Below are 26,445 nucleotides of genomic sequence, written 5' to 3' on the forward strand. Positions count from 1 at the left end.
TCTTGTTAGTAGGACCATTTTCTTCTAAAATGTAATCTAAATGGGTGCAAATGTTTTTCCAATAACACTTGGTAATTTTCAGATTTTAATTTAATGCTAACTTTAACAAGAATGAGTTTAGCATCATAACAGAATGCTCCCCAAACTATGGCAGAGCCTCCTCCCATTTGTCTACTAAAAATTCCTAGATGCCTTGTGCAAATCATAGCTACATGCATTATTCCTATATGGACTGTCAAGATTGAACAAGTATATTCAGTCTTTCAAGTATATTCAATTTTACTTTCTTTTTAACTACAAAGGTACAATAAAATAAAGAAATGGTGTACATTTATGTATATATGTTACATAGATAGAAAACAGACATGAAATGCAGAAATGAAGATGCTCAGATTTGTCTGTTCATGACTGATCAGTCACTCTACACACAAAAACCTGTCTCATTTGAGGCTAACAAAAACATTCTTCTACAGTCTCTCTCTAAAGTTTATAAAATGTTGTAGTGAGCTTTAGATGTAACTCACTGATGAGTTGTGATAATCTTATGAAGCAATTTATGTCATAAAGTTGTAAACTTGTACTCAAAAATAAGAACTTTGTACTGTCCTTAAAATAATCTGTAAAAATATAATTCTAACACATTAATGAGAAATAAGAATAGATTAAATAGATTTTTATTAGTAGGCCTTTAAAAAATATATTTGTAATATTAAGCATACTATAGTGTAAGTACAGTTTTACATATTAAATTTTTTAATGAATATATTACACTTTATTTCAAGTTGGCAAGAAATGCATATATATTGATTACTTTGAAGAATATAATTTCTTAATATTTTTGTTGAAAATTAATATAAATGTGTTTAAATTTCAGTCATAGACTATCACATATGTTATTAGAAAAGTTTTATGGCATATGGCATTTTTACAATTTAATTTAAATAGGTATATTAATGTTAATTCAAACTTCATTGTCTAATATACAGGTATACCTCGCCTTACGTCGGTAATTGGTTCCAGAAGAGGCGACGTAAGTCGAAAAATGACATAAGTCGAATTTACTTGTATAGTTACGGTGTAAGTCCAAACTACGGTGGAAAACACCAATAATGAGCACTTAAAGACCGCTAAATAAAACGACAACACAGAAACAGATGTTTTCATGTTTCGTTCTCTAGGATTTATGATGATTATATTAACATTTACTGTAAATGTACATATTTTAATATGATTTTATGTGCTTTTAACGCTTTTCTAGTGATATTATGACTTCAATATTTGTGGCGGACGGATGTAAAGTCGAATAAAATAACTTAAACTCAATTTTTATTTTTCCACGTACTTTTTTGACAAACGATGTATGATTGAGAATGACGTAACTTGAAACGACATAACTCGAGGTATACCTGTATTTATGAATAATTGAAAGTGGCCTATTCAAATAAATGGTTTTTTTAACACAATAAACAAACACTTTAGTGCAATTAAAATTAATATTTAATTGTATTGTATTTAATTTTTCATTCATAAGTGATTTTAACATTTTTGTTACATTTTTGTGTAGGTTAAGTGATATAAATATCACTGCGGCTATTTTTTTTAATAAGGATTGATATTTTTTAGAAATCTGTTTGAATGTGTTTTTTTATTATGTTTTTATCATTATTTCTTATTTTTATGAATTAGAAAAACTATTCTATATACGGTACATTTCTATAATATAATAAAAAAGTTAGCTTTGAAAAACAGGATAATCTAAAACCTTAGCCAAAGTCAATTTAAGGTTTTAAAATAGTAAATTTATGTTTCTTTATACTGCATACTACTGGAAATTGTAAGAAAAGTTATTGAATTATTTATTTTAAAGAACTATTTTTTTAAATTTGATGATTAAATCTTTTGCTTTGTTCAGAAAAATGTTCTCTAGTGTTTGTTTAATCTGAAATGATTATAAAAGTAATAATTTTATTGTTAAGTTATAAAAAAGTCTTTCAGTCCACAAAAATGTTAAATAAAGCTTTCTTAACAAATGAAGTCCGACAGCTTTCAGAATATGTTAATTACAATGAGTTGAATGCGTTGAAATATTACTTATTGCAAAAAAATCATTCTATAATAATTTGAAATGAAATTAAAATTTTCTAAACTTTGTTATTTGCTTTATAACAATAATATTAATACAAGTAATGAAATATTGTCATTGATTTAAGTTTTTTTTTAATTGCTGCAATTAAAAAAAAACTTAAATCAATGACAATATTTCATTACTTGTATTAATATTATTGTTATAAAGCAAATAACAAAGTTTAGAAAATTTTAATTTCATTTCAAATTATAAAAATATAAAATGCTTTGTGTAAAAGGAAAGAATCAACTTAAAATTGGCACCATTTGAATAATTGTTGAAAATTTGGAATGACATTTTCTGTTGAGAGTATTTTAATGAATGACAATGACAGTATTGTCATTATTGATGGAAAAAAAAGAAGAGTAGCACTATTAATTTAAAGTCGTCACATAATTCATTATTTGAAATAATGTTTTTTCATAAAAAAATAAGGGTGATCTTAAAATAGATGTGCAAACTTAAAATATTTCTATAAAATTAATTTATTTGAAAATACATTAAATTAAATTAATTTTTAAAAATTAATAAAATTATCATCAAAAGATTAAAGAAAGTCTTTGATCTTAAACTAATGTAACAGGAATTAAATATTTTTGTTAGATTTAAATTTACAGAATTTTAAACATGGAAAAATTTATTTCTTGAAATTAATAAATATTTTTGTCCCTAACTATTAAAAATATGTTAATTGAATTTTTTATATATTGGTAAGCTTATAATTGCAAATTTGAGAAAAATTATAATTTTTCTGGATCATTTAATATAATATGTATTGTTTAATGTCAACAATTTGAAATTTTTTATATTAAATGTTTAAATATTGTATGTTTGACATTTAAAAGTAATATTTATGAAGTATGTCAAAATGTTTAGAATTAATTATAATTTTGTGAGTTTTGAAAAATGAAATTAAGTTTTTATGCGATTTGCAAAAATTTTATTCTATTCTATAATGATTAATTTTTAAAACTGAATAAAATTTTAAAAATTATATTATAAATTTATGAAATCAAAATTACAAGTAATTTAAATCAATTTCATTCTTTTGATGTTAAATTTAGTCATTTAAAATTTAGAATTTTCTATTAATAATTAAATAGATACATAATCAAAAATTATTTATAATTTAGTTACTAAATTTTGACATTGAGATTTATTTTGCATGTGTTAGCTATAAGAAAGAGATAGTGTGTTTTACAAATATAATACTTATTCTACCCCCCCTTTTTTATTGTCACTAAGTTCTTTTGGAACTGTGTCAATGTACACAATTTTTATTTGTTGGTTTATGCTAAGTTCATCTTCCTTTCTAAACAAGGATGATAGTAGTTACTCTCTTTGATGGTTGTCAACTAATAGCATGAATATATAAATTGATAATATGTTTTATTTTAAAGTTTACTAAAATGTGAATTGATAATAAATTTATTTATGTATTTGTAGAATATCAATTGGGAAGATTTATTAATGAGGCAAATAAAACCACCATTTGTTCCTGTTGTGGTAAGAAATTTTTTTATATAAGTCTCTTCTAGATCATTTACTTATGTAGATATGGAAGAATAAAAAGAAAAATTAGAACCATTTTTATATTTTGAATTTGATTCCAGTAAAATACAGCTATTACATTAATTATGTATTAAATTTTCAAATTACTGAAAAGTATATTTATATATTTCAAATGTTCATAATTTATGACTACATTTTATGGTATAATTTTAATTTTAAATAAGAAATAAAAAAATTCATGCAGATTGTTAATTAGAGCAAAACAATGGAAACGTTTTATTGGCAAGAAAACTTTTTTGCTTATATTTAGCATTTCTTGTAAATAAATTTTTCCATTTTGCTTTAATTAGTAGTAGACCACCATTATGTAAAAAATGCAAGCAATCAGTTTTATTCATTTTGAAGTTATTGGTGGAATGTGTTATTTTGAAATTAAAAATATTACTTATTATAAGAAAGACGAAAAAAGTCATTGATAGGATGCATTATCTGTTTATGACAACAAATATATACAGTATATATTAAGTTTTAGTCATTGTTTATTTAATGGAATGAAAAACATTTTTTTTTAAAATATAAATAGTTTTTGTTTGTTTAAAAATTTTTTTTATTTCACTGCATTTGAAAAATAAACTATTATTACGTACACAGAGAAATTGTAATCTTAATGACTTGAAATTTAAAAAAAATAAATAAAAAAGTCAAACTAAAGAAATTTTATGAAATTAAAAAAAAAAAAAGCTGTTTTGAAAATCTTGTTCCCATGGAAAAATCTTTGTAATGTTTCTTTTAATCTTTGTTTTTTATTTTGTAATAAATTATGAATTAATTTCTATTTGTCTGCGAGATTTAACATACTTAACAGAGTTTACTTCCTGTACAGATATAATAAATTGATTATTTATAGAATTTTTTTAAAGTATAAAAATTTATAATATAAATAATAGCATACTTATAAAAAATTTAGTATATTTTAAAATTGTGTAATTCAGAATTACAGTATTTTTTTTAATTGATGAATTAATAATTATTTTTATAAATCAATAAAATATTTTTAAGAATATGTGATATTTGCATGATTATTTCATAATTTTACTTCAAAATGCATAGATGTTTTAGAATTATAAATTGTTATTTATTTTATGAACAAATACGTTTATTTTATTATATATATTATAAGTTGAGTGTATACACAAATGTTGTGATGCTCATAAGGGATCTAATCATACAAGGAGTCTGTCACTGTTTTAGAAGTTTCTTTATTGCCTTGTGGTTTTGTCAAAGATGCATTTCAGGCTCAAGCCTCTCGTCAGTTTGACCTGATTCGACATCAGAATTATTAAAAATTAAGATTAAGTACAAAGTAATTTTAACAAAAATAATATATGTACAGTTTATAAACTTGTAGAGTAATTAACCAGTAATATAGATATAAAGAGTGATTAGATGACATACAAAATAATAGTAATAGTAAAATCTAAAATACAAAGGTAATATATAATTAAGAAAAAGTTAAACACTAAAATGTAAAAAAAAAGAAATTAAAAATACCTTTAAAATATAAGCGTGTTATAATCATTGGGTTCAAGTGAGAAAACGGAAATGGGGAAATTAAAAGAGAAAAAGAAATGTGAAATGTACTAAATAGGTATGAAATGAATTATAAAGATAAAATGAAAGGTAAAATTACTTGGTGAAGATGTTTGACTAACCAACCTAACTCAGACTATGTGAAAGATAGTTTGGAGTTGTGGGTATAAAAATGAACAGTACATAACCTCCCTCCATTCATTTTTATACCCACACACTCATACTATCTTTCACATAGTCTCGGTTAGGTTGGTTAGTCAAACATCTTCACCAAGTAATTTTATCTTTATAATTCAATTTCATATTTCAATAAACTAAATCAACCTCAGCAGAATAATTCAAAATTATTCTATAAGATGTTCATGGTTAAGATATTCCAAAAACAAAAAAATTGCAGCCTGAGGATGGCCTATTAGACTAGGTTGAAAACGTTTGCTAAATAAAAGCAAATCCCAGCAGCCAAAAAAGTTTTTATAGAATGATTTTCATTTCATATTTCTCTTTCTCTTTTAGTTTCCCATTTCCGTTTTCTTATTCAGTTGAACTCAATGATTATATATATGCTTATATTTTTAAAGGTATTTTTAATCTTCTTTTCTACATTTTAGTGTTTAACTTTTTCTTAATTATATATTACCTTTGTATTTTAGATTTTACTATTATTATTATTATTATTTTGTATGTCATCCAATCACTCCATAATATTACTGGTTAATTACTCTACAAGTCTATAATCTGTACATATATTATTTTTGTTAAATTACTTTGTACTTAATCTTAATTTTTAATAATTCTGATGTCAAATCAGGTCAAACTGAATGAAGGCTTGAGCCCAAAATGCATCTTTGACAAAACACAAGCCAATAAAGAAACTTCTAAAACAGTGACTGACTCCTTGTATGATTAGATAGATCTCTTACAAGCATCACAACATTTGTGTATACCACTTGATTTATATATATAAAATATATTAAGATCTTATTACTTATTAATGAAGTTTATCCTATATTTTAAAATTTAACATATCTGCAGATTTTTTAGTTTTATTTTATATTCATGTATAAAATAAAAAACTAATTAAAGATTTAAAAATGTGAATTTCTTATTATTTTGTTTTCTTTTTTAGCGATCTCTTGAGGATGTGAGCAATTTTGATGAAGAATTTACTTCAGAAAATCCTGCTTTAACACCACCTAAAGATCCAAGAACTTTAACTTCAAATGAACAAGCTATGTTTGCTGACTTCACCTATATGGCTGATTGGTGCTAGTATATAATGAGTTACTGATAAATTCATAAACAATGTGCCTTTGTAGATATTAAAAAAGTTCTTAACTCAAAAGAAGATTCTGGTGCTCCGTCCTGTATGAATGTTCTTCCTTTGTTATCAGAAAATCAACTAATGACCCGATGGACTGAATGCAGCTTCTGGTGAATAGTTTTTTGGCAGCAATAATTACAGATATCTGGTTTGGTTATTCGGGTTATTGAAATGAAATCCGAACAAATGTGAACAAACTTTGTGCAGCAACAATTTGGGGAACGTCTTTGATATAGATAACAAACTATTTAGGTTATTGAGATTCAGATATAGAAACTAGAATTAATTCATTGTAATATGCATAAATGCAGTCTTCACACCTCATTTTTATTCATGTGTATCTTAGTTTTATTTTTGTGAACTCTTGTTGTTTATTACTAATGCCTTTATTATTGTTATTGTTGTTATTTTCTTATCATGATTTCTGAAGCATTATTTTATGATCCAATTGCAACTCAACAGCACTTTTTTTGTGATCATTCCTGTTGTAGTGACTTCCACTAGTGTGCCAAAAATCTGACAGTAGATGGACATTGTTCTTCAGATTGTTTAAGGCTTAAATTTCGTCTTTCAGCAGAGTTTAGTAATATTTTAGAGAACGTATACAGATTTACAACAGACATATTATACACAAAATGGCCAATAAATTACAATGAGTCTGTTCTATTTCAGCTGAAAATGTGCCTTGACAGTATACTTTCAAGTTCCACTGAATTTGTCTGTTCAGATCAACATCAATGATCCATTGTGTGCATCAATCCAGTTATCGAATTCATCAGAATTATAAGCATTTATAGTGTAATCATATGTTAAACTGATTTTAAGAATATCCATTATTGTCCTTAGAAAAGGTATCTACAAATTTTGACCATCTTGTTATGTAGATATTAGTACACATCCATCTGTAAAGATGTTTTATTATCCTTTTATACAGTCCATATGCATGTTTCCAATTCTTACATTTGGATCTGTACTATAATTGCATTTTTTTTCTCAGTTAATTCTATTAGATAAATTCTAATCAAAACAGTTTTGTACTATTGTGTATATCTGTAAGTATAGAAAAGAAATCTGTTGAACTTTTGCCTGTCAAGTTAAGGTGATGGCGTCTTTGGTTAGTTAGGGTTTCAGGACAGTAATTTGTAAGTATTTTTATCGTGCTCATAATAAAAGGAATTTGTTTGTTTTGCTCCTGCCTTACTGTGATAACATCTGATTCATGCAGCTCAGTAATTAATTCTGTTCACATGTAATATTATCTTGCCTCTTGCTGTTTAAGTAAGCATTAATTGTATTGCACAGAATAAAATTGACACAAGTAACAGAATTTAATTTTTGTTTAATCAAAATCTTCATATTTTGTATTTTTTCAAATCTTTCTGGATGCAAATGAATTTTTTTTTACATTGCAAATATGCATCTAAATATATTTATTGTATTTTTTTTTTCCTGTTTTTAATTTTATGAATCTAGAAATGTTGAATATATATTTCCCAGTTTAAGTTAAAATTTAGCAGAACAATGGTTATTATTCTTGATTGATAACAATGAAGCTCTAAATAACCATTAAGGTGTTTGGAATCAGCATAATTGACAATAAATTATAATTAGAAAATAAAGTTAACAAGTTGTAAATATTTCTATTAAAATCATATTTAGTATTATATTTTCTGCATTATTTATTTTAATTAATGTAAAACAAGCTTTTATTATTATAATTTTTTCTATTTTCTAAGTTTGATATGGAAGATGGAAAATTTTTACTGGAAATGAAAAGTAAAAATTCAGCATATAATATAATTTTCTCCATTTTTCATCGACAGAATGATAAATGTGATTCCCGATATCAAAAGTTTCCAACTGTGTGCATGGAAAATGAAAATATACAATTCAGTAAAGGTATTGAATTTGCTTAGAAATGAAGCGCTAGTTTTTAATTTCACATTCTTAAAAAAAAAAAAAAAATATTATATAATTCCCTATTGAAATATTTAATAAGCAATATTTTATATTTAAAAAAATTATAAATTAATCTAAAAATAAATATAAAAGGATATGATTGTACTCTATGGATGAAACATGATATTATCGATTTAATGATCTATTGATGAAAAAACTAGAGACTAGAAACAATTACCATACATATTTTATAGGGAGAAAGTACGTAAAATTTCTTAGACAATCGTAATTATAGTAATCTGTTTTTTATTATATATTCCATAAATGACATTTAATAGATAAAATTGTTTCTAGTACTTGCATTTTCATCGATGGAATGAAATTTTAAACTAGAAAAATATGTTCCAGAGAAAATCATTTTGCTGTAAAATCTTATATAACAAAAAAAAAAAATACTTTTTTGTTATGACGAAATGCTTAAATATTCCGTCAATTTACGGTACTGTCATTTAGTTTGTTATTACATCTCCAATTCGTTAAATTTATATCAGTGTACTAAAACATTTTCTTAATTTATTTACAATCATTGTAATTCTATGTCCTCATATTTGTTCTGTTTCACTAGTTTTATTAAAAAATATTTTATATTTTAATGCTAATTTGATATCTTTTTTTCATAAATTTTTTTAATCAAATTTGAGTTAACAAAATGATATAAATCAATAGAAAAACTTATTCCACATATATACATTAATTTCTGAAATATTCAGGATATATCATCACAGTACTTGTTTCTATTACTTTGTTGATTAGAATATAGTACAATCCAATGTGTAATATCTGTCCTTGGGTGAATACATAAAAGATTTATTGACACAAAGCCAACATATATTACTTCAGCTCTCAGTTTATCAACCAAAAGAAACATGTCTTAACTTCATCCAATCTAATTTGACAGAAACACGATATTATACAGAAATCACATAAGCTACTGGAAGATTGATTAAACCTTTACAACTTATGAAATGTGTTTTCTAGAAAACTCAATGATTTCTATTGTGACCATTTCTATATTTTTGTCACAAACGAATTAAGTACTTCCAATTTTAGCTTAAGTTTCGACATATCATTCAAATTTTCTCGCATATTCATCAATGCTTTCTGTTTATAAATAGGAACCCATCATTTCTAATATATAATTTACGTGTAGTTAACATCTGTTCTTCTATTAGAAAGTCTCCTAAATATTTCTAAGTTTTATTTTGTTTATTTCATATGAGAAAGAACAATATTTCCGAATTGTTTGTAATTGTTAATTAGCTTTTTAGCGTATTGAAATATCGTTAACATTAAACAAGTCTGGTTCTGGTTGGTTAGAAAATAATCCAGTTTCACCTAACTGATGATTACAGAGCTGTTAACATTCTCCATTATAAAGTTAAAAATAGATCAAAACAATTAACAGAATTTATCAAATATTCCATTGAATATGTACAGGATGTTCCACAAAAAAATTCATCAAACCATTGTAAAATATTATTAACCGTCTTGTTCAAATACTTAATCGTATTTTTTTTACTAATTACGTAAAAGATTCTAAGCTCAATTTACAATTAATTCACTTAACAAGTATAGGAAGAACATACAGAAACAAAAACGTGCTTAACCGACTTTTTAGAGCATATTTTTTACACTTTAACGTTTATTTTGTTACATTGTGGGTACCTTAAATATCGTAAATTTTACTATTAACAATATCTTCCATGCGGTGTAGTTAGTTCGTTTGTTTTCTTAGACATGTTTTTATGTTTAGGCCAATAAGAATAAAATTGTCAAAGTGTTTGGATATCTCCTTAGCAATCGAACTACTATAGATTTAGTAGTTATTCGCATTTATAAAGCTACAGTAGAAAATTTAATTCAATAGAAAAGTCATTTTCTTTTGAAGAAGTCTGAAAAGATGATGTTTTTATTGCAATTCCTTTCAAATGATAACGATAAAGATTCAACTATTGATTCTTGTTTTCATTATTTGAGCAAGTGTTTCCATCTTAATTAGGAAATTTACATTTTTCCACTTTCTGTAAACTGTCAACATATGATAATAGCAAAGTACCGAACTTTGACCTTTCCCGTTTGATTAATTTTATTAAGATTTTAAAATATAACTTGACAACATTACACGTCTAAATCGTATAAAATTTTAAATTATAATAATAATAACGTTCGAACAGGCCATAAAATATAAATTATTGCATATAATATAAAGGAGTATGCTATTTTAATCTTATTAAAATTAAAAATTTATAATCTTTCTTGTAATTCGTTTTTATTTTTATCCATTCAAAAATAAAATTAATGTCTAAATTTTTGAAAATTTATATTATTTAGGACATTGTTTATTTTAAACAACTAAAGAAATCTTATTCAAAGGATGATTATAAACTCTTAAATATTTGATTTTCTTCGATTTGAAGACATGGAAAAGGTCAGGTCTTTACTTTTAATTGAAATGTGTAATAATATGTTTGATTCTATAGCGTGTAAGAAGAATTAAAAGGGGTGAAATGGTTCTAGACTTAGATATTGGATTTTCTAGCAACGTCGAGATAATTCGGATATTCTGTTATAATTTAATGATAGCTTAATAGTACATTTCTTGAGATTAAAAGTGTTTCTTGGAATCATCACTTTGATCAAGATGTTTTCGATTCTTAGCAAAAGAATTTATTTATTTTATATATTTTATTCTTCATAAATTAACTTTAATAGAAGAATCTAAACTTATTTACAATTTTAATTAAGGATTTCTATTATTTGTTATAATTTTCTTATTTACTATAGTAAAAAACTTGCCAAAAATTTTTGGAATTATACATTAACAAATTAATAAATTAAGTATTACAGAGGAAATTTTGTAAAAATTTTATTATTTTAATTCTTTTACAAAATATTCCATTAATTTTTCTTATTTAAATCATTATCACTATTCTGATGATACTGATTTAAATCCGAAAAAAAATTATTTAATAGCTGAAATTATTCTCTTAAAAAAAAAATGAAATTGCTAGCAATCATCATAAAAATTGCAAGAAGATGGGATAAATATATTACTGTAAATTTACAGTTAAGTATTTTTGAGATGTGTTTATTTTTTACGATAATCTGGAAGAAAATCTAATTTAAGATTTTATTGTCGTTAAGATCTTTGAAGTTGCCAAAATTAATGGTGTAGTTTATAAGATTGTATCTGCAACAGCAAAACACTTTCTGATTCTAACAGAAAACAGTATTTCATTACATATATAGATTACAGTCGTTAGATCTGTAGGAGGGAATCAAAAACTATTAATATAGAAACAAAACTTTCGTTCGAAAATATTGTTTTTCCATTATCGGCTTTTGTTAAATTATAGTATTGTTCTGCCCGGTTTCTCGTAATAATTAACAACAACGGTAAAGAATTTTTTTTAAAAAAATAGGGATTTTATAGAGATAAGTTTTGTTGAATTACACAAAAATCCCGTTTAAGTAATCATTTTTGTTTTCGCTTTTGTAACAATTTCAGTTTTCTAATCGATTAAAAAGAAAAATATTTGACCTCTCAAAATCCGATATCAGTTTTTAGTTCTTCTATTGCCTTTCTACGATTGTACTTTGGTTTCATATATTGCTGATATTTTCTAAAAATCTTTTAATGCGTTCCTATAGAGTACAAACATTTTTCCATTTTCAAAGAACAATTGTATTTCGCTTGGATAACAAGAGGGATGAGGCGCTTGAACAGGAGGATCTATCCCGAACGAGAATCGAACCCGGACTTCTGTGATATATAATGTAAATATATTTATATTTCTACCTTCCGGGTAGAAAATTTCTTTTGTTTATGATCTAAATATTTATTTCAGACTCTTTTGTTTAAATGTTTTCTTTATCTTTGGAAGAATAAACCTTAATTAAAATTATCTATCCATCAGATTAGTTAAAGTAATATTGAAGGAAAACTTTACCTACATTTATACATTATCCGGTAATGAATGTAAAGAACTAGTCACCAATTTTTAAAATGGCGACGATAATGAATATGATTCGTAAAATATAAATAATCCTTTATTTAGTACGGCTAATTCGATATTTACACTCGAAAAGCATGTATTAGAAATTCAGTGTATCAATTAATTATATAATAATATAATATAATTTTCTTACGACGTCCATTTTATTAGTACTTTCGTCCTTAATAACCATTATAATATTTATAATGGTTATAATGGCCATTATTACTACTTTCGTCCTTAATAACCAATTATAATATTTATAATTAGATCTAAATCTGTAGAGTTAAACTCAAACCGCAAGCTTTATGCTTAATCCTCAATGGTTTGTTTCCCTACAATATATACAACAGTAATATTATACAATCAACAGAAGAGATTATTGTATAGGAATGGTCGGAAGAGGAGATTGTACAGAGAAAACAAATGACTAATGCGATTAACTTAACCGCCATTAATCGTTGGGATATGACCAAGCGAATCAATTATCGCTTTACATAAATAATGTATTAAAAACTTGTTGGGGGAGATTTTCTGTTTTGACTTTCCGCTCGATAAATTAATGCTAATAAGCAATTATTCCACACAATGGAGTGTTAAATACGTGATTTCAACTAGAATGGACACGATAGAATAGTCGGAATGGAGGCCAATCGCGGATAAACCAGACTGGATTCAAATTCCGATTTGTGTTTAGACGAGATTTTTTTTTTTTTTTTTTTTTGACAATCTCGCAATCGATCGAATCTAACGCACTCGTGTATACCTGATTTTCTATGTAAGGAACGATATTCACTTGCAAATATTCTATTTAATAGCGCTTAGTACATCTAAGTATAAGTGGATAAGGCGATATCTACCTGTTTTCAACCAAAAATTAAAAATAAATTATTAGGAGAAATATTTTTATATTTCTCTATTAAAAAGATGTATACACATAATTATGCCTTTTAAATGGCATAATTATAAGGGCATCTAGTTTACAATTTCAATTGACAATAGCACCTTATAAAATTAACATTTATTTTTAAACTATTTAAATAGCATTTTGAAAACATGTTATCTTCAGTTTTAAATGTAATATAAATTTTAAAATAATAATTTCTAGCAACAATATGAAAAATACATTTAAGAAAATAAATGTTTGTTTGTTTATTTTGAAACAATATTGTTTTGATATAAAGATTTTTACTTATATAAACTCTTAGGATTAAAAAATAAAGTGTAGTGTAGTGTAGTGTCTGTATTCACTTTATCGGTTCGTATGTTTGTCTATCATCAAGATATGTCAAAAACTAAAAGAAGAGGTGAAATTTCTGTCAAAAAATTTGTATCTAGAAAGGAAAGATTCATTTAATATTATATTTCATTTTAAAAAGTTTTCTCAATTCATTTTATGAGATTATATTTAATATTAAAAAATTTTTTATTAATGAATCTTTTCTCTCCAGCCTGATAAAATTTTAATTAAAACAATTTTTATTAAAATATCTTTGCCATGTTAAAATGAAAGAAAAAATTTTAATATGAATAATTGTTAATATTCTAAATGAAATTTACTTTCATATATAAAACGAATATAAAATAAATTTAGCGAGGTAAACACCGAACGTATAAATCGATGTATTTTTATTTTCTACGCATTGCTCTACTAAAAAGAAAAAAAATTAGAATGACAATACAATTTACATCTGATTAAATATAATTAAGAAACGTTTTAAATTTAATTATTTAAATAAAATAATTTATAACGTTTAATCAGGCATTGCGAATCATTTTATACGTGGGCATGCGCCTACGCGCAATTTTTCGTATGATAAAATCTTTCAAGAATTAATGAATTTGGACTTACCGTTGTTGAATTATAAATAGGCCGAGTTCAGTCGGATTAAAACTGCTTTCATAGCTTTTAAAAATATCTCGAAGAGGAAAATTGAGCAATCTTTCAAAACAACTCGACATAGAATTGTTTTCCAGTCATAAATTTTAATTTTAACACACAACGATTATTGATTTCTTGAATTTTCGATGATTGTAGAGAAAAATATTCGTGATTTGAATTGACAATATCGATAGATTTAATTGAATATATTTATTTAATGAATAAATATATATTAGCATAAGGTATTCTAGTTGTAGATTATAAGTAAGTGCCACAAGAATGCTTCCCCCTAAAAAAATGTTTGTGTTGCCTTGACAGTAACTTGAAATTATTATCGTCTATGTATAGAAGCGTAGAGGTTCGATGTGATACGGCAGTGTAACACATGGGCGATCTGCCTTCGGGGAGGACTTTCTGTTGGGAAACTCCTATAGTTTATAGGTGTTAAACATGCGAAGGAAACCCGGAAAAATGCACTTGGTCAGGCGCCAGTGTTCTGTAGTTTTATCCATCGGCCACTGTTGAGCACAGAGTTGTAGAGATTGCTACTTAAAACACGTGTTTTTCCACTGTTTTAAATAGTAATATCTACATCTGTGTTATGAAAGGCGAATCCAAGAAAGAGAGAATTTTGAACTGTGGAAATTTGACATTTTTGAGGGCTTTTACATTGACTTTTTGCACTAAGAAGGCTTTTTATTCATACCTATCTAGGTTCGACCAAGCTCAAAATAGGGACCTAACGTTACCCCAAAAAATTCCAGGGGATTTTTACTTGAATTTCGAATTTTTAAAATTAAATTGTAACGTTAATCGCTAACCCGAACGTCGTACAAACTTTTGTATCTTAGCTTGCCTTCAACTGTCCTTTTTTTTTCATTTAAATTCAGAATTCTTTATTGATTTAACAAATTAATTTGATTTGTTGATGAGATGCATTAGCGCACTTCGGGTACTTAGCCCTGTTCATTTCGTTCAGAAAGTGTACGCTTTAACGTCAATTTGACGTCAAATCTCCAGTTTCATAATGGACAAATTTAAAAAACGACGTCAAATTGACGTAATAGCGTACATTTTCCGGACGAAACGAACAAACCTAATTTGTAGAAAAGAAATAAAAAACAATGAAACTGTTTTTAAATTATGTAATTAAGGGAATTTAAATATGATTATCATTCTGTTCTTATTGTCTAATTAAAATATTGAGGCTTCAACTTAATTTAAAAAAATTTTTTGTTAATTTTACATAATTTTAATTTTTAAATTATTATTAAAATTAATATTAAGACGAATAAAATTAGTAAAATATTCCAGAAAATGGTTTATATTTTTTCAGTGTCCAAAATAAAAATTTTTTATGTCCCTCGTAACATTCATTTAATCCGAAAGCAAAAATTATTAATGAAGAATTAAGAGGGAGGAAATACTTTATTATTTGCAAAAGATAATAATAATTAATTAAAAAATTATTGTAGTGTACGTTAATCAGATTTGGATAAATCTGCAGAAAATGGGACAGAACCCTAAACAATATAAGACCATATAAAGGATGGAAAAAAGTGACACAATTCAATTGTCAAGTTTGCAAAATGCAGGTGTTGCTGTCATTAATAAGAGCTGCACCAAGTGCATCATTAATCATTTCTGTTTAGAAAACTGTGAATGAAATATTACTCCTTCCATTATGTCTACTATGCTATAGACCACATTAACATATTATTTAATGGCTAATAAATTAAAAAATTAAAAGAAATCCTATAATTGAAAGTTAACAAAATATTTTAAATTGATGACCACAGATGACCGAGGCAGTTGAGGCCTACCTCTCTGGTGAATCCGGGTTCAAGTCCGAGTGGTTGAACGTCCTCCATGGGGTGATCTATCGGATATTTCGTGCCCCGTTCATCACCATTGTGAGCCTGGTCTATACCATTAAGGGTAGGATCAAAAGACCTTAATGTCTAAAGGGTCAAAAATAAAAAAATAATTTTTTGGTAAATTAAATTTAATACAAAATATTCAAAATTTTTGTATCGATTAATTTTAAGATTTTAACGAATTATAAAATGAAATACTTATTATAAGGTCCGTTCGATTGGTCGAGATAGTACACATTTTTACTACGTAAATTTGACGTCAATCTTTAGAATTTCTCATTATAAAACTGAAGTAATGACGTCAAATTGACGTAAAAATGAACACTAATTCAACCAATCGAATAAAACTAATAACAACTAGATATTATTATAAAGCTAATTTTTTTTTTTTTTTTTTTTTTAGATAAAAATACTTAAAACGAAGCTAATAAGTCACTGAGAATTTTTAAAAATAAATTTAGTCATTATTTACTTAGTTTAAGTTTTTAAATATTAAAACAACCAATCAGAACGTTTTCAGTGAATAAAAAATTAATTCAAAAATATTAAATGATTTAATAATAAATATTTAAAATTAATCTAGTTTTCAATTATTATTTATTTTAGTAATTTAAAATATAAATATTTAATACTAGTTAAAGGATTAGTATTTATAAATAAAGCAATTAATATTTAAAATTAACCAATCAGTAAACTTGTTTTCCAAACCGATAACAAATATTTGAAACCAACCAATAAGAGGCGTCCATTTATAAATAAATAGAAATTTTAAAAATTGAAAATATTTACATACATTTCTACTGTTATTTATAAATAGAAATCTCATAATTTAACCAAAAAAATCATTTACAATAGAATTTAATCCCTTTATTTTTAATTATCTTTTAAATAAGATTATTCATTAACTCGAGAACAAATTATTCGTCCATCTGACATACCGAAAATTCGATTCGTAAAAAGAAATTTAAACGAAAGTCATAGAAAAGATTCTGTTCTGTCTAATATACGATTAACGATAATTAAATTAATCAGAAAATGGCGCACCGTAAACAAGAATTGAAATTGGAAGAAACCTTAACATTTACCGGAATATAAACTAAAATCTCTCTGTATTTCATCGGTATAATGCGAAATATATTTAAAAAATTATAAACACATCTGACTTTTTATGATTTATAGAAATGTTTCGGTTTTTTAAAACCTAACACCGTAGATAGATCGATATCGGAATAGTTAAATATAAGTCGCGAAGGTATAATTAGTTTTTGCCTCTTCGATTCCGAATACGATTTAACCGGAAACGGAAGTAAGTGTTTTTTTCAGGGGGGGTGATGTAGAAAAACGATTTGTTTCCTGATCCGCACTGCCGAATTGATTTGCTAACGTAAATCCCCCGAAGGGAATTTTAATATCAACAAAGATTACTGGTTTCAGTCAAATTACGTGTCAACAACACGAATGTTAGAAGGATGGTTTTTAATTAAATATACAAGTAGAGAAGGAAAGTTTGAGATGATCGAGAAAATTTCATTCTTATCGATCACATTTTAAAAGTATAGAGAAAAGTTGTTAGGACCATTTTTCGGTGTAACCAGTTATTAATGTTAAGCTTTCACTCCATAATTCATAAATCAATATTGTCGAAGAAGATTATCTAAAATGAATAATGACTTTGATAATGGAAGATTTTCTCGCTCCTGTTGATGTTTATAGTTTGCACCTTGTTGTTGCTGCTGCTGCTGATTTTTTTTTTCTTTGATAAAAATCTTGTCAATTCATTCCTCCAGATTACTTTCTAAGGTTAGATGAGTTTTCTTTTCAGATTAAAGGAATTTTATCTCTTGGCGATAACGCTCTTTATTATATAGCATTGATGATTTTATTTGGATAGGAAGATGCACGTTGCAGACCTTCAGCTATTTTTTATAAATAGGGATATTTGTAGATTTTTATATACATTTAGGTTTACTTTTAGGTTTCCTTTTCAGATTAAAAGGATTTTATCTCGTGGCGATGCTTTGATGGATGTAAAGTATTTTTGGCTCTTATTTATCAAGGGTGAATCTTTCTTTCAATGGGGAAATAATAAATGGTGGGTGATTCTTTCCTTCTTTAGGGAAATAATGGATGAAGAGTGAATCTTTCTTTCTGTGGTTTAATAATGGATGAAAGGCAAATTTTTTTTCCGTTGGGAGAATCTTTCTTTCCGTAGGGAAATAATGAATGAAAGGAAATGTTTTTTTTTTTCTATAGGGAAATAATGGATGAAGGGTGAATCTTTTTTCTGTGGTGTAATAATGAATGAAGAGTGAATCTATCTGTAGGGAAACGATTATATCTACATTCATTTCCTATTGATTATTAAAAATTATAAGATCTAACTTTCCCTATACGATTCATTCAGTTATTTTCTGTTTTTTAAAAATAAAAACATAAAATCCTACTTATTTTGCCTGTTTTTGTTTAAAAAAAACAGGCAAAATAAATAGGAATTTATATTACGAGACATGAATATTATTATTATTTCAAGCGTTGGTAAATAAATTCTACTTATCGCTCATGTAAAAACACTGTTTACAAATTATAAATATTTTATTTTTAAAACAAAAATTATTACTTTTAATTAATTAATATTTATAGATATAAATAAAATGTCAATTTTTAATGAAAGATTTTAGTTTTTCAGCAGGAAGAGAAATTAATTGATTTTTTTTAATGATATAAAATAATCGATAGATCATTTGCTTCCTTTAATATAAACTTTTTGAATTTATATGTTTTTTTGTATTTTATTTTCTTGAATTGGATCATTCTATAAGTAATTAGTTTTCTACTATACCAATGGGAAAATAGTTACTTTTAACGACTTTTACTTTTTGTTGACTTAACTGAAAGCGTTTTAACTTCATTTACTTCACTCAGAGGTGATAGATAACTGCTTTTCTTCGAAATAAATACCTAGTTTCATATTAAAAAAAAATAGGAGAAGTGATTAACAGTATGATATTTTAGTTAATAATTTAAAATTGTTGAAGTAAATCACGTAAAAAGTTTTCTTTTTAATATAAAACAGTTCTATAAGAATAGGAAAGCAAATAAGCAGAAACAAGAAAGACAATTGATGAAGTATGCATGAATCGTTATATATAAAATAGAAATGAATAAAGTGAAGAGGAATCTTCCTGTAGAAAATAGTAGATGAAGTATTTGCAAATCTCCCATGGGAAAGTGTACATGAATCTTTGCACAGGAAAATGATGGATGAGGTGTACATGAATGTTTCTATAGGAAAATAATGGATGAGGTGTACATGAATCTTTGGCACAGGAAAATAATGGATGAGGTGTACATGAATTTTTAGCACAGGAAAATGATGGATGAGGTGTACATGAATCTTTGGCACAGGAAAATAATGGATGAGGTGTACATGAATTTTTAGCACAGGAAAATGATGGATGAGGTGTACATGAATGTTTGGCTACAGGAAAATGATGGATGAGGTGTACATGAATGTTTCTATAGGAAAATGATGAATGAGGTGTACATGAATGTTTGCACAGGAAAATGATGGATGAGGTGTACATGAATCTTTGGCACAGGAAAATGATGGATGAGGTGTACATGAATCTTTGGCACAGGAAAATGATGGATGAGGTGTACATGAATGTTTCTATAGGAAAATGATGAATGAGGTGTACATGAATCTTTGGCACAGGAAAGTAATGGATGAGGTGTACATGAATTTTTGGCACAGGAAAATGATGGATGAGGTGTACATGAATCTTTGGCACAGGAAAGTAATGGATGAGGTGTACATGAATTTTTGGCACAGGAAAATGATGAATGAGGTGTACATGAATGTTTCTATAGGAAAATGATGAATGAGGTGTACATGAATGTTTCTATAGGAAAATGATGGATGAGGTGTACATGAATGTTTCTATAGGAAAATGATGAATGAGGTGTACATGAATGTTTCTATAGGAAAATGATGGATGAGGTGTACATGAATCTTTGGCACAGGAAAATAATGGATGAGGTGTACATGAATCTTTGGCACAGGAAAATAATGGATGAGGTGTACATGAATTTTTGGCACAGGAAAATGATGGATGAGGTGTACATGAATCTTTGGCACAGGAAAATGATGGATGAGGTGTACATGAATGTTTCTATAGGAAAATAATGACTTCTTACTTTCATTTCATGTTAATTATTATTTTCCTTTCATTCATTATTTCCCTACGGAAAGATTTGGTGAGGCTCTGCCCGATTTTCCGACATTCGTTTAGCTGTATTATGTAAACTTGGAAGTTTTTAATAAAATATTAATAGCGCTTTTCGTTGGATTAAATTTTATCAAAGATTAAAAAAAATAAACTATATAATAAATAACAGTCAACAAAAATGCTGTTGTAGATATTAGCTATTGTAAACAAGCCCATACAGATTTTTTTAAAAACGTAATGTATTGTCATCCGGGAATGAAAACTGTAAATATATTAAATACCTTCCTGGCCTGTGGTCAAATTATTTTTTAACTGAAAATATTATTTGGCTTAGAACCATGTCTTTGTAGATTCTCTAAACTTATGTGAATTGCTAAAAATAAGATTTCTCTGAAAAATAAATGAGTCAAATGAATAAAATCTTAATTACCATAAAATGGAATTGTCTATGTTCAAATTCTTTACTTTGATTAAGATTAATACTGATCTACAGAATAATTATAAGTGCTTTTAGTAAAATGTGTAATTATATATATGGCAAAAAGGGTATTACAAGGCTCTTTGGCTTAAATCCCAGACACAGAGAACACTCCAAAATTTACTCTTATACTGTATATAATGTTATAAATTAAAATTTCTTTTAATAAATAGTGAAATAATTTGTTTTATTGATTTTATTTATAACTTTTGATGAGGCTCTGTCCCATTTAACTTTCCTCAGGTCCTGCATACATACATACATACACATGCATGCATACTCAATTTAAGACACTAAAAAGCGTGTAAAAATGCTAAAAGTCTAGAGTCTATTACTTTTTATAATTATAGAGAATTATATATTATAAGGATTTTTAAAATATTTTAAAAATTTCAGTAAAAGTAAATCACTAAGTGCAATTTATTGTTTCCATAATTTGTTATTAATTTCTCTGCTGTTTAAGAATTAATTATTTGTGAGGGAATATATTTTCCGTAGAGTATTTATATTTTTATGTAATCAATCGTATCTACCCGCATTTATGAATCAATATAACGCGAAACATTCAATGAATAATGCATGAATTGCTTTCAGATTATCTAGTTTGCAAATTATGCAAAATGGTTAACGAATAGAATAAACGTGAGACGGAAGCAAAGCAACTTATCAACTTTTTCAATTTAATTTTTTTACAGCATTAAATCTAAAAACATCAAATTCGAAAGCAAAGTATAAACAGAAAGTAAAAGTTTGATGTAAGTTTACGTTGTAACAACCTATTCAATTGCTTATGAATTTAAAAAAAAAATAAAGTTTACTTTCGTTTAAACTTTAAATAAGATCATTAGCATAGTTCTATGCTTCTATTTTATAACTTATTATTTTATTATGAAGATTCTAAGGATGTAATTGTGTAGATGATGAAGTGTAAATATGTTCCCTCACTCTAATGGACGTTGGTTTTAACCAAAGTTAATGCTTTTTATGTTATAATTATTGCATTTTTACGATTATTTCTCATTTCTTAATGGCTTTACTTTCTTTCATAGGAAATTATTTCTCATTTCTTAATGGCTTTACTTTCTTTCATAGCTGCTTCCCCTTCTCCTCCTCATCCTCATCCCCATTCTCTTCCATCGACTCCACTCGTAACTCAATTTATATTTAAAAAATTATTCCTAATGGAATGCTTTATAAAATCTAAAATAGTTATGTAATTTAATTGGTAAAAAATTACATAAATTAAACTTAAAAGAAACATATTTTTTTATTATTTTTAAAGTAACGTAACGTAACGTAAACGCATTTTAAGACGATTTTTTTAAAAATTGTATCTCCAGTCCAGAATCAACGGCATAGAAATACAATTATTTTAAAGTTTTATACTTAATTATACGCGAGTTTTCTTCTCTACTCGTATTAATTATAATTTAGTTTTGTTATATAAACGAAAACACATTAACTCTTTCGATTATCCGGGCACACGCCTCCCCCTTCGTTACTCCGGTTAATAGAGTTTTTACTATATAAAAACTATTAAATAAAGTTTTTAAACTTTAAATTTAAAGGTTTATTGCACAAAAAAAGGATAAAATTTAGAAGTTATTACGTAAATAAATAACTTCGTGGGTGGTTTTAAAGAAAAATAATTTTTAAAATATCGTTTTAAATAAATTAAAGAAACAAATTTTTCTACTTTTCGTCTTCCAAATTACGATAATTAGAATCGTTTGACACGCCGTTTCATGCCAGTAATTATCGATTTATTATAGGAACAGATTGCATAGAATGTTTGTTTTACCGCATCGTCCGTTGATGGTTTATAGACGATTTCCAATATTTTAAATTCGCGACATTACAAAAATAAATAATTGAAACCGATATAAATATTGGACCACGCTCGCAGACACGAAGAGGAAAAAAGAAAAACAGGTTTCTTGTTTAAAAATAGATAAAGTTCAGAAATGGCTACTCCATAGATAATGTCCTTGTAGGGATGTTTTTCCCCCCTTCGATCAACGAAAACCAGACAAAAAATGTTACGTGTTTTTTATGAGAAAGCGCATTTGATAATGGTCCTCGTGAGTGTATCTTTTATTCAATTAGAATCGATTGCCCATCACCTTCCTAGGAAACTTTAAAGGGGCTTGCTGAACAATGTTTGCCACTCTCCTCCTAATCAAAAAAAAAAAAAACCCTAAAAATTTAATTTACTAGCGTGTGATTTAATTGCAATTTTCCACATACTTTTCGCCAATATAATGGTCGAATTTGTAAATAAGAAAAATGGAATTTGATTAATTTCCCCCTTCCCTCCCTATAAATAACTTTTTAATAAGAAGATTAAAATATTAAAACTTTAATTAGTTTGCATCAGTCACTTGTTGATTAGAACTGGAGAAAGTCATTGACTCTAGAGAGATGAGAAGAAAACTAATATTAGATGATGTAAATCTTGTTGAGAAATATGTTTCCTTAGACTTAAGCAAGAGTTTTCTACTTTAACTTTAACGTTTAGGACATTTCCTTTGAGGGAAACGATTGTTTGGTGGTTAGAAGATTAATTTTAATGTCACCAATGGTTTCGTCGATATTGTCACGTCGTCTTCGGCAGGACCAATATAGATTAGTCGATGATAGATTACACGCGATGTTTTAATTCTATCCCCTTTCTGTTCGGTTATAATTGAGGTTTGTGATGAATATATAATTTGTGAATATCGTTATAATAAAAGAAATTCGAACAGAAAAATATTCTTTTAGTAAATAATCCTGCTTAACTTTGACAATGAATAATGGCGTTGAAAACTTAGATATCAATGGAAGCTAATTAGTATTTTATATTCGAAACCCTTTATTATAGAGAAAGCTGCACTTTTATTTAATAAACTACATCGTTACTAATAAATTTACGTAATGAATTTTTGATCGTGTTAAGTTTCAGCTGAAGTAACTCTTTGATATTAATGGATAACGAGTGGCAGAGTGAGGGAACAAATCTAATCATCTTCTTGATAACTTGATAGATTAACACGCATATTTTAAGTAAGAGTAACTTTTAAAAAATGTTTTTAATTTTAAAAGTTGTAAAATCAAACCGAGATGATAGAGAATTTAATTAATTTTGTAAGCATTTCTCTAAATAGTTGTAAAGAAAGAATTTTTAAGAGGAAGTATTAATGGAAAATAGGTCCCGTCAAGTGTCGAAAGTGTTAAAAACGGTACAAACTACTTGCGAGATTTAAATTCCCACAATTTCTTTACTGTTTACTTTCTTTAAGTGAATATAAATTTGATTCCCATGCGAAATGGATCAATTTTAAAGATAAGTTATCGAAAAAATGGGAGTTTTTTCAAATAGAATATTAATAAGTTCGTCATCGATCCACTAAATTGTCGTAGAGTGCCATATAATTCACAGGAAATCGATAAATCTTTCAATAAAAAAATCAGTACGAAATAATACTTTCTACGGTGAATGGAAAGAATTAAAAGGAAAAAAATTCATAATTTCCTATTCGTAAGATTGTAAAGTACATGCCACATAATCCTTGTCATTTACAGAAGTAGATAAAGTCATTCTTATCGACGAAAACCATGCACGATAGTGATTTACTACAGAGCCTACTTGGAATTCGATTGTAGAGAGTAATAATTTAATTACTACACTTATAAAAACTCAATAAACATAATCGATATTTACTTTATTAGGTTTAAAATTCGATAGAATCTTACCTGGTACTTTAACAAGTTGCAGGCAGACGGAGTAAAGCGAAAGGGAAGTCGTGCCGCGCGTGCCCAGTTATGGTGTCACCTGGCACATAAAAGTGGTAGCTCACCGGTTAAAGATTCAGAGTGGCTCCTACAACATCCAAATGTGACCATGGTGAATTCGTCCGTTAGCACGGTGATGAACGCGACAGTCGACGAGGGCAACTTTCAACGAGACTTGTATCGTGTGGTCGTGCCTATGATGTTAAGTGCGTGTCTGTTGGCTGCATTCCTTAACATCCTTATTTTACTCTCCGCACACTGGGTCAGGCGCTCTCTGTCGCCTACTCTCTACTTCAGCTTGAGTTTGGCCCTGACAGACGCCTACAATTCCATTATTCTCGGAACCGGATTGATTATAAACAGTTTATTACCTATTGTATACTCTGTGTACTTTATGGGATCTTTTTACCGATGCTCGGCTCTAATTTTAGAGGCATTTCGTATGACGGGTTTAATGGTCTCCGTCTTACACCTGTTAGCACTCGCCGTTAATCACTACATAGGAATATTACGTCCGTTACATTACGCAGCTACCGTCACCAGAAGAGGTGCGGGGATTACCATAATTATCATGTGGATCGTCCCCGTTGTGTTCTTTTTTATATACTTCTCGAGTGTTCCGGGACAGGGATTTCTATCTTTAAGATGCCAGAATATGGACTTTCTCATCTACAGAACATTTCACCTGACAGTATCGCTGCTCTTCTTCTTCCCTCTCATACTGTTGAGCTTCATTTACGTACACATATACTTAGTGGTTCGCCAGCATCAGAGAGGACTCCTTAGTTTCCCGTCTGCCAGACAGTTTCATAAAAATGTCAAAGCCATCATTACTACTCTACTCATTCTGGGAACTTACTTACTGGGATGGATACCAGCCGTGTTTACCTTTGTTTTGATATGTAAGGATTGCGTGATACCGTTTCACACGGTATCTAAGGATATCTTACTGGGTGCCGCCATCTTCTCTAACGCTATGATCGTACTGAAGTGTCTGATAAATCCTATTATATACGCCGCTAGAATGCCAGAAATTAAAGAGGCTCTGAAAGTCATGTTTAACACCAGATGCGGATTGAATATGACTTCTACACAAAATAGCCTCTTATCTAGAACGGATACTTTTACCTCTAGTTTACGTTTGATATCGTTCAGAAGAGATTGTTACCGTAACTGTAACAGCGGAAATGGTAACGCAGTAACAACCTACGTGGACAGAACTGGTACTATCAGGCTACAACTACCGCACAACAATCACTATCCGCTGTAAGCTTCTATTTTCGTGTCGATATTCTTTACGAAAAAAAGTACAAAACATAATTATATATTGAAATATATAATATATAAATTAATCTTTATTTATGGAAATTTCTCTTTCCCTGTCTTTCTCTCTTCGTCGCGAATGTATTTTGTTATGAAGTTGTAAAAAAGTAAGTGATAAAATCTTATTAAAAGTATTATATTAATAATAATAATAGTAATAATAATAATAATAATAATGCTAAATATCGTTTCGTAGTACAAAATTCTCGGATATTCACAGACGAAACTGAAGTAATTATCTTTAAAAAAAATACGTCCAAGAGTACTTATAATCTACGATAGGTCCGAATTTAAAAAAGGAACCGCATTAATTACTAAATTCCATGATATTTTTATGAATAATCTGCAGAAATTAAACTATATTCATAAAAAGTTTTGTG

The 26,445-nt window shown here is 27.2% G+C and overlaps 2 protein-coding genes and 1 long non-coding RNA gene across 3 annotated transcripts in view; all 3 read left to right on the forward strand.

Moving 5' to 3' along the window:
- Pkn (serine/threonine-protein kinase N) overlaps positions 1 to 8,214 on the forward strand; it is a 75,734-nt gene extending 67,520 nt beyond the window's left edge. The window contains exons 20-21 of the mRNA XM_067284183.1: positions 3,572 to 3,631; positions 6,354 to 8,214. Coding sequence (XP_067140284.1) covers positions 3,572 to 3,631; positions 6,354 to 6,497 — 204 coding nt within the window. The 3' untranslated portion in view covers positions 6,498 to 8,214. The remainder of the gene's footprint in view (positions 1 to 3,571; positions 3,632 to 6,353) is intronic.
- An 11,261-nt stretch (positions 8,215 to 19,475) lies between these two features.
- LOC136986585 (uncharacterized) lies at positions 19,476 to 20,445 on the forward strand. The gene is made up of 4 exons (XR_010882499.1): positions 19,476 to 19,721; positions 19,762 to 20,031; positions 20,186 to 20,261; positions 20,418 to 20,445. It is a non-coding gene; the product is annotated as an uncharacterized lncRNA (long non-coding RNA).
- Positions 20,446 to 24,780: 4,335 nt separating this feature from the next.
- On the forward strand, positions 24,781 to 26,024 carry LOC136986615 (adrenocorticotropic hormone receptor-like). The gene has a single exon (XM_067284196.1). The coding sequence runs from the start codon at positions 24,852 to 24,854 to the stop codon at positions 26,010 to 26,012; it is 1,161 nt and encodes a 386-aa protein (XP_067140297.1). The 5' UTR covers positions 24,781 to 24,851; the 3' UTR covers positions 26,013 to 26,024.
- Positions 26,025 to 26,445: the final 421 nt, after the last annotated feature.

Source organism: Centruroides vittatus, unplaced genomic scaffold (assembly GCF_030686945.1).
Source record: "Centruroides vittatus isolate TY-2023 unplaced genomic scaffold, ASM3068694v2 scaffold_1152, whole genome shotgun sequence".
Taxonomy (NCBI): Eukaryota; Metazoa; Arthropoda; class Arachnida; order Scorpiones; family Buthidae; genus Centruroides; species Centruroides vittatus.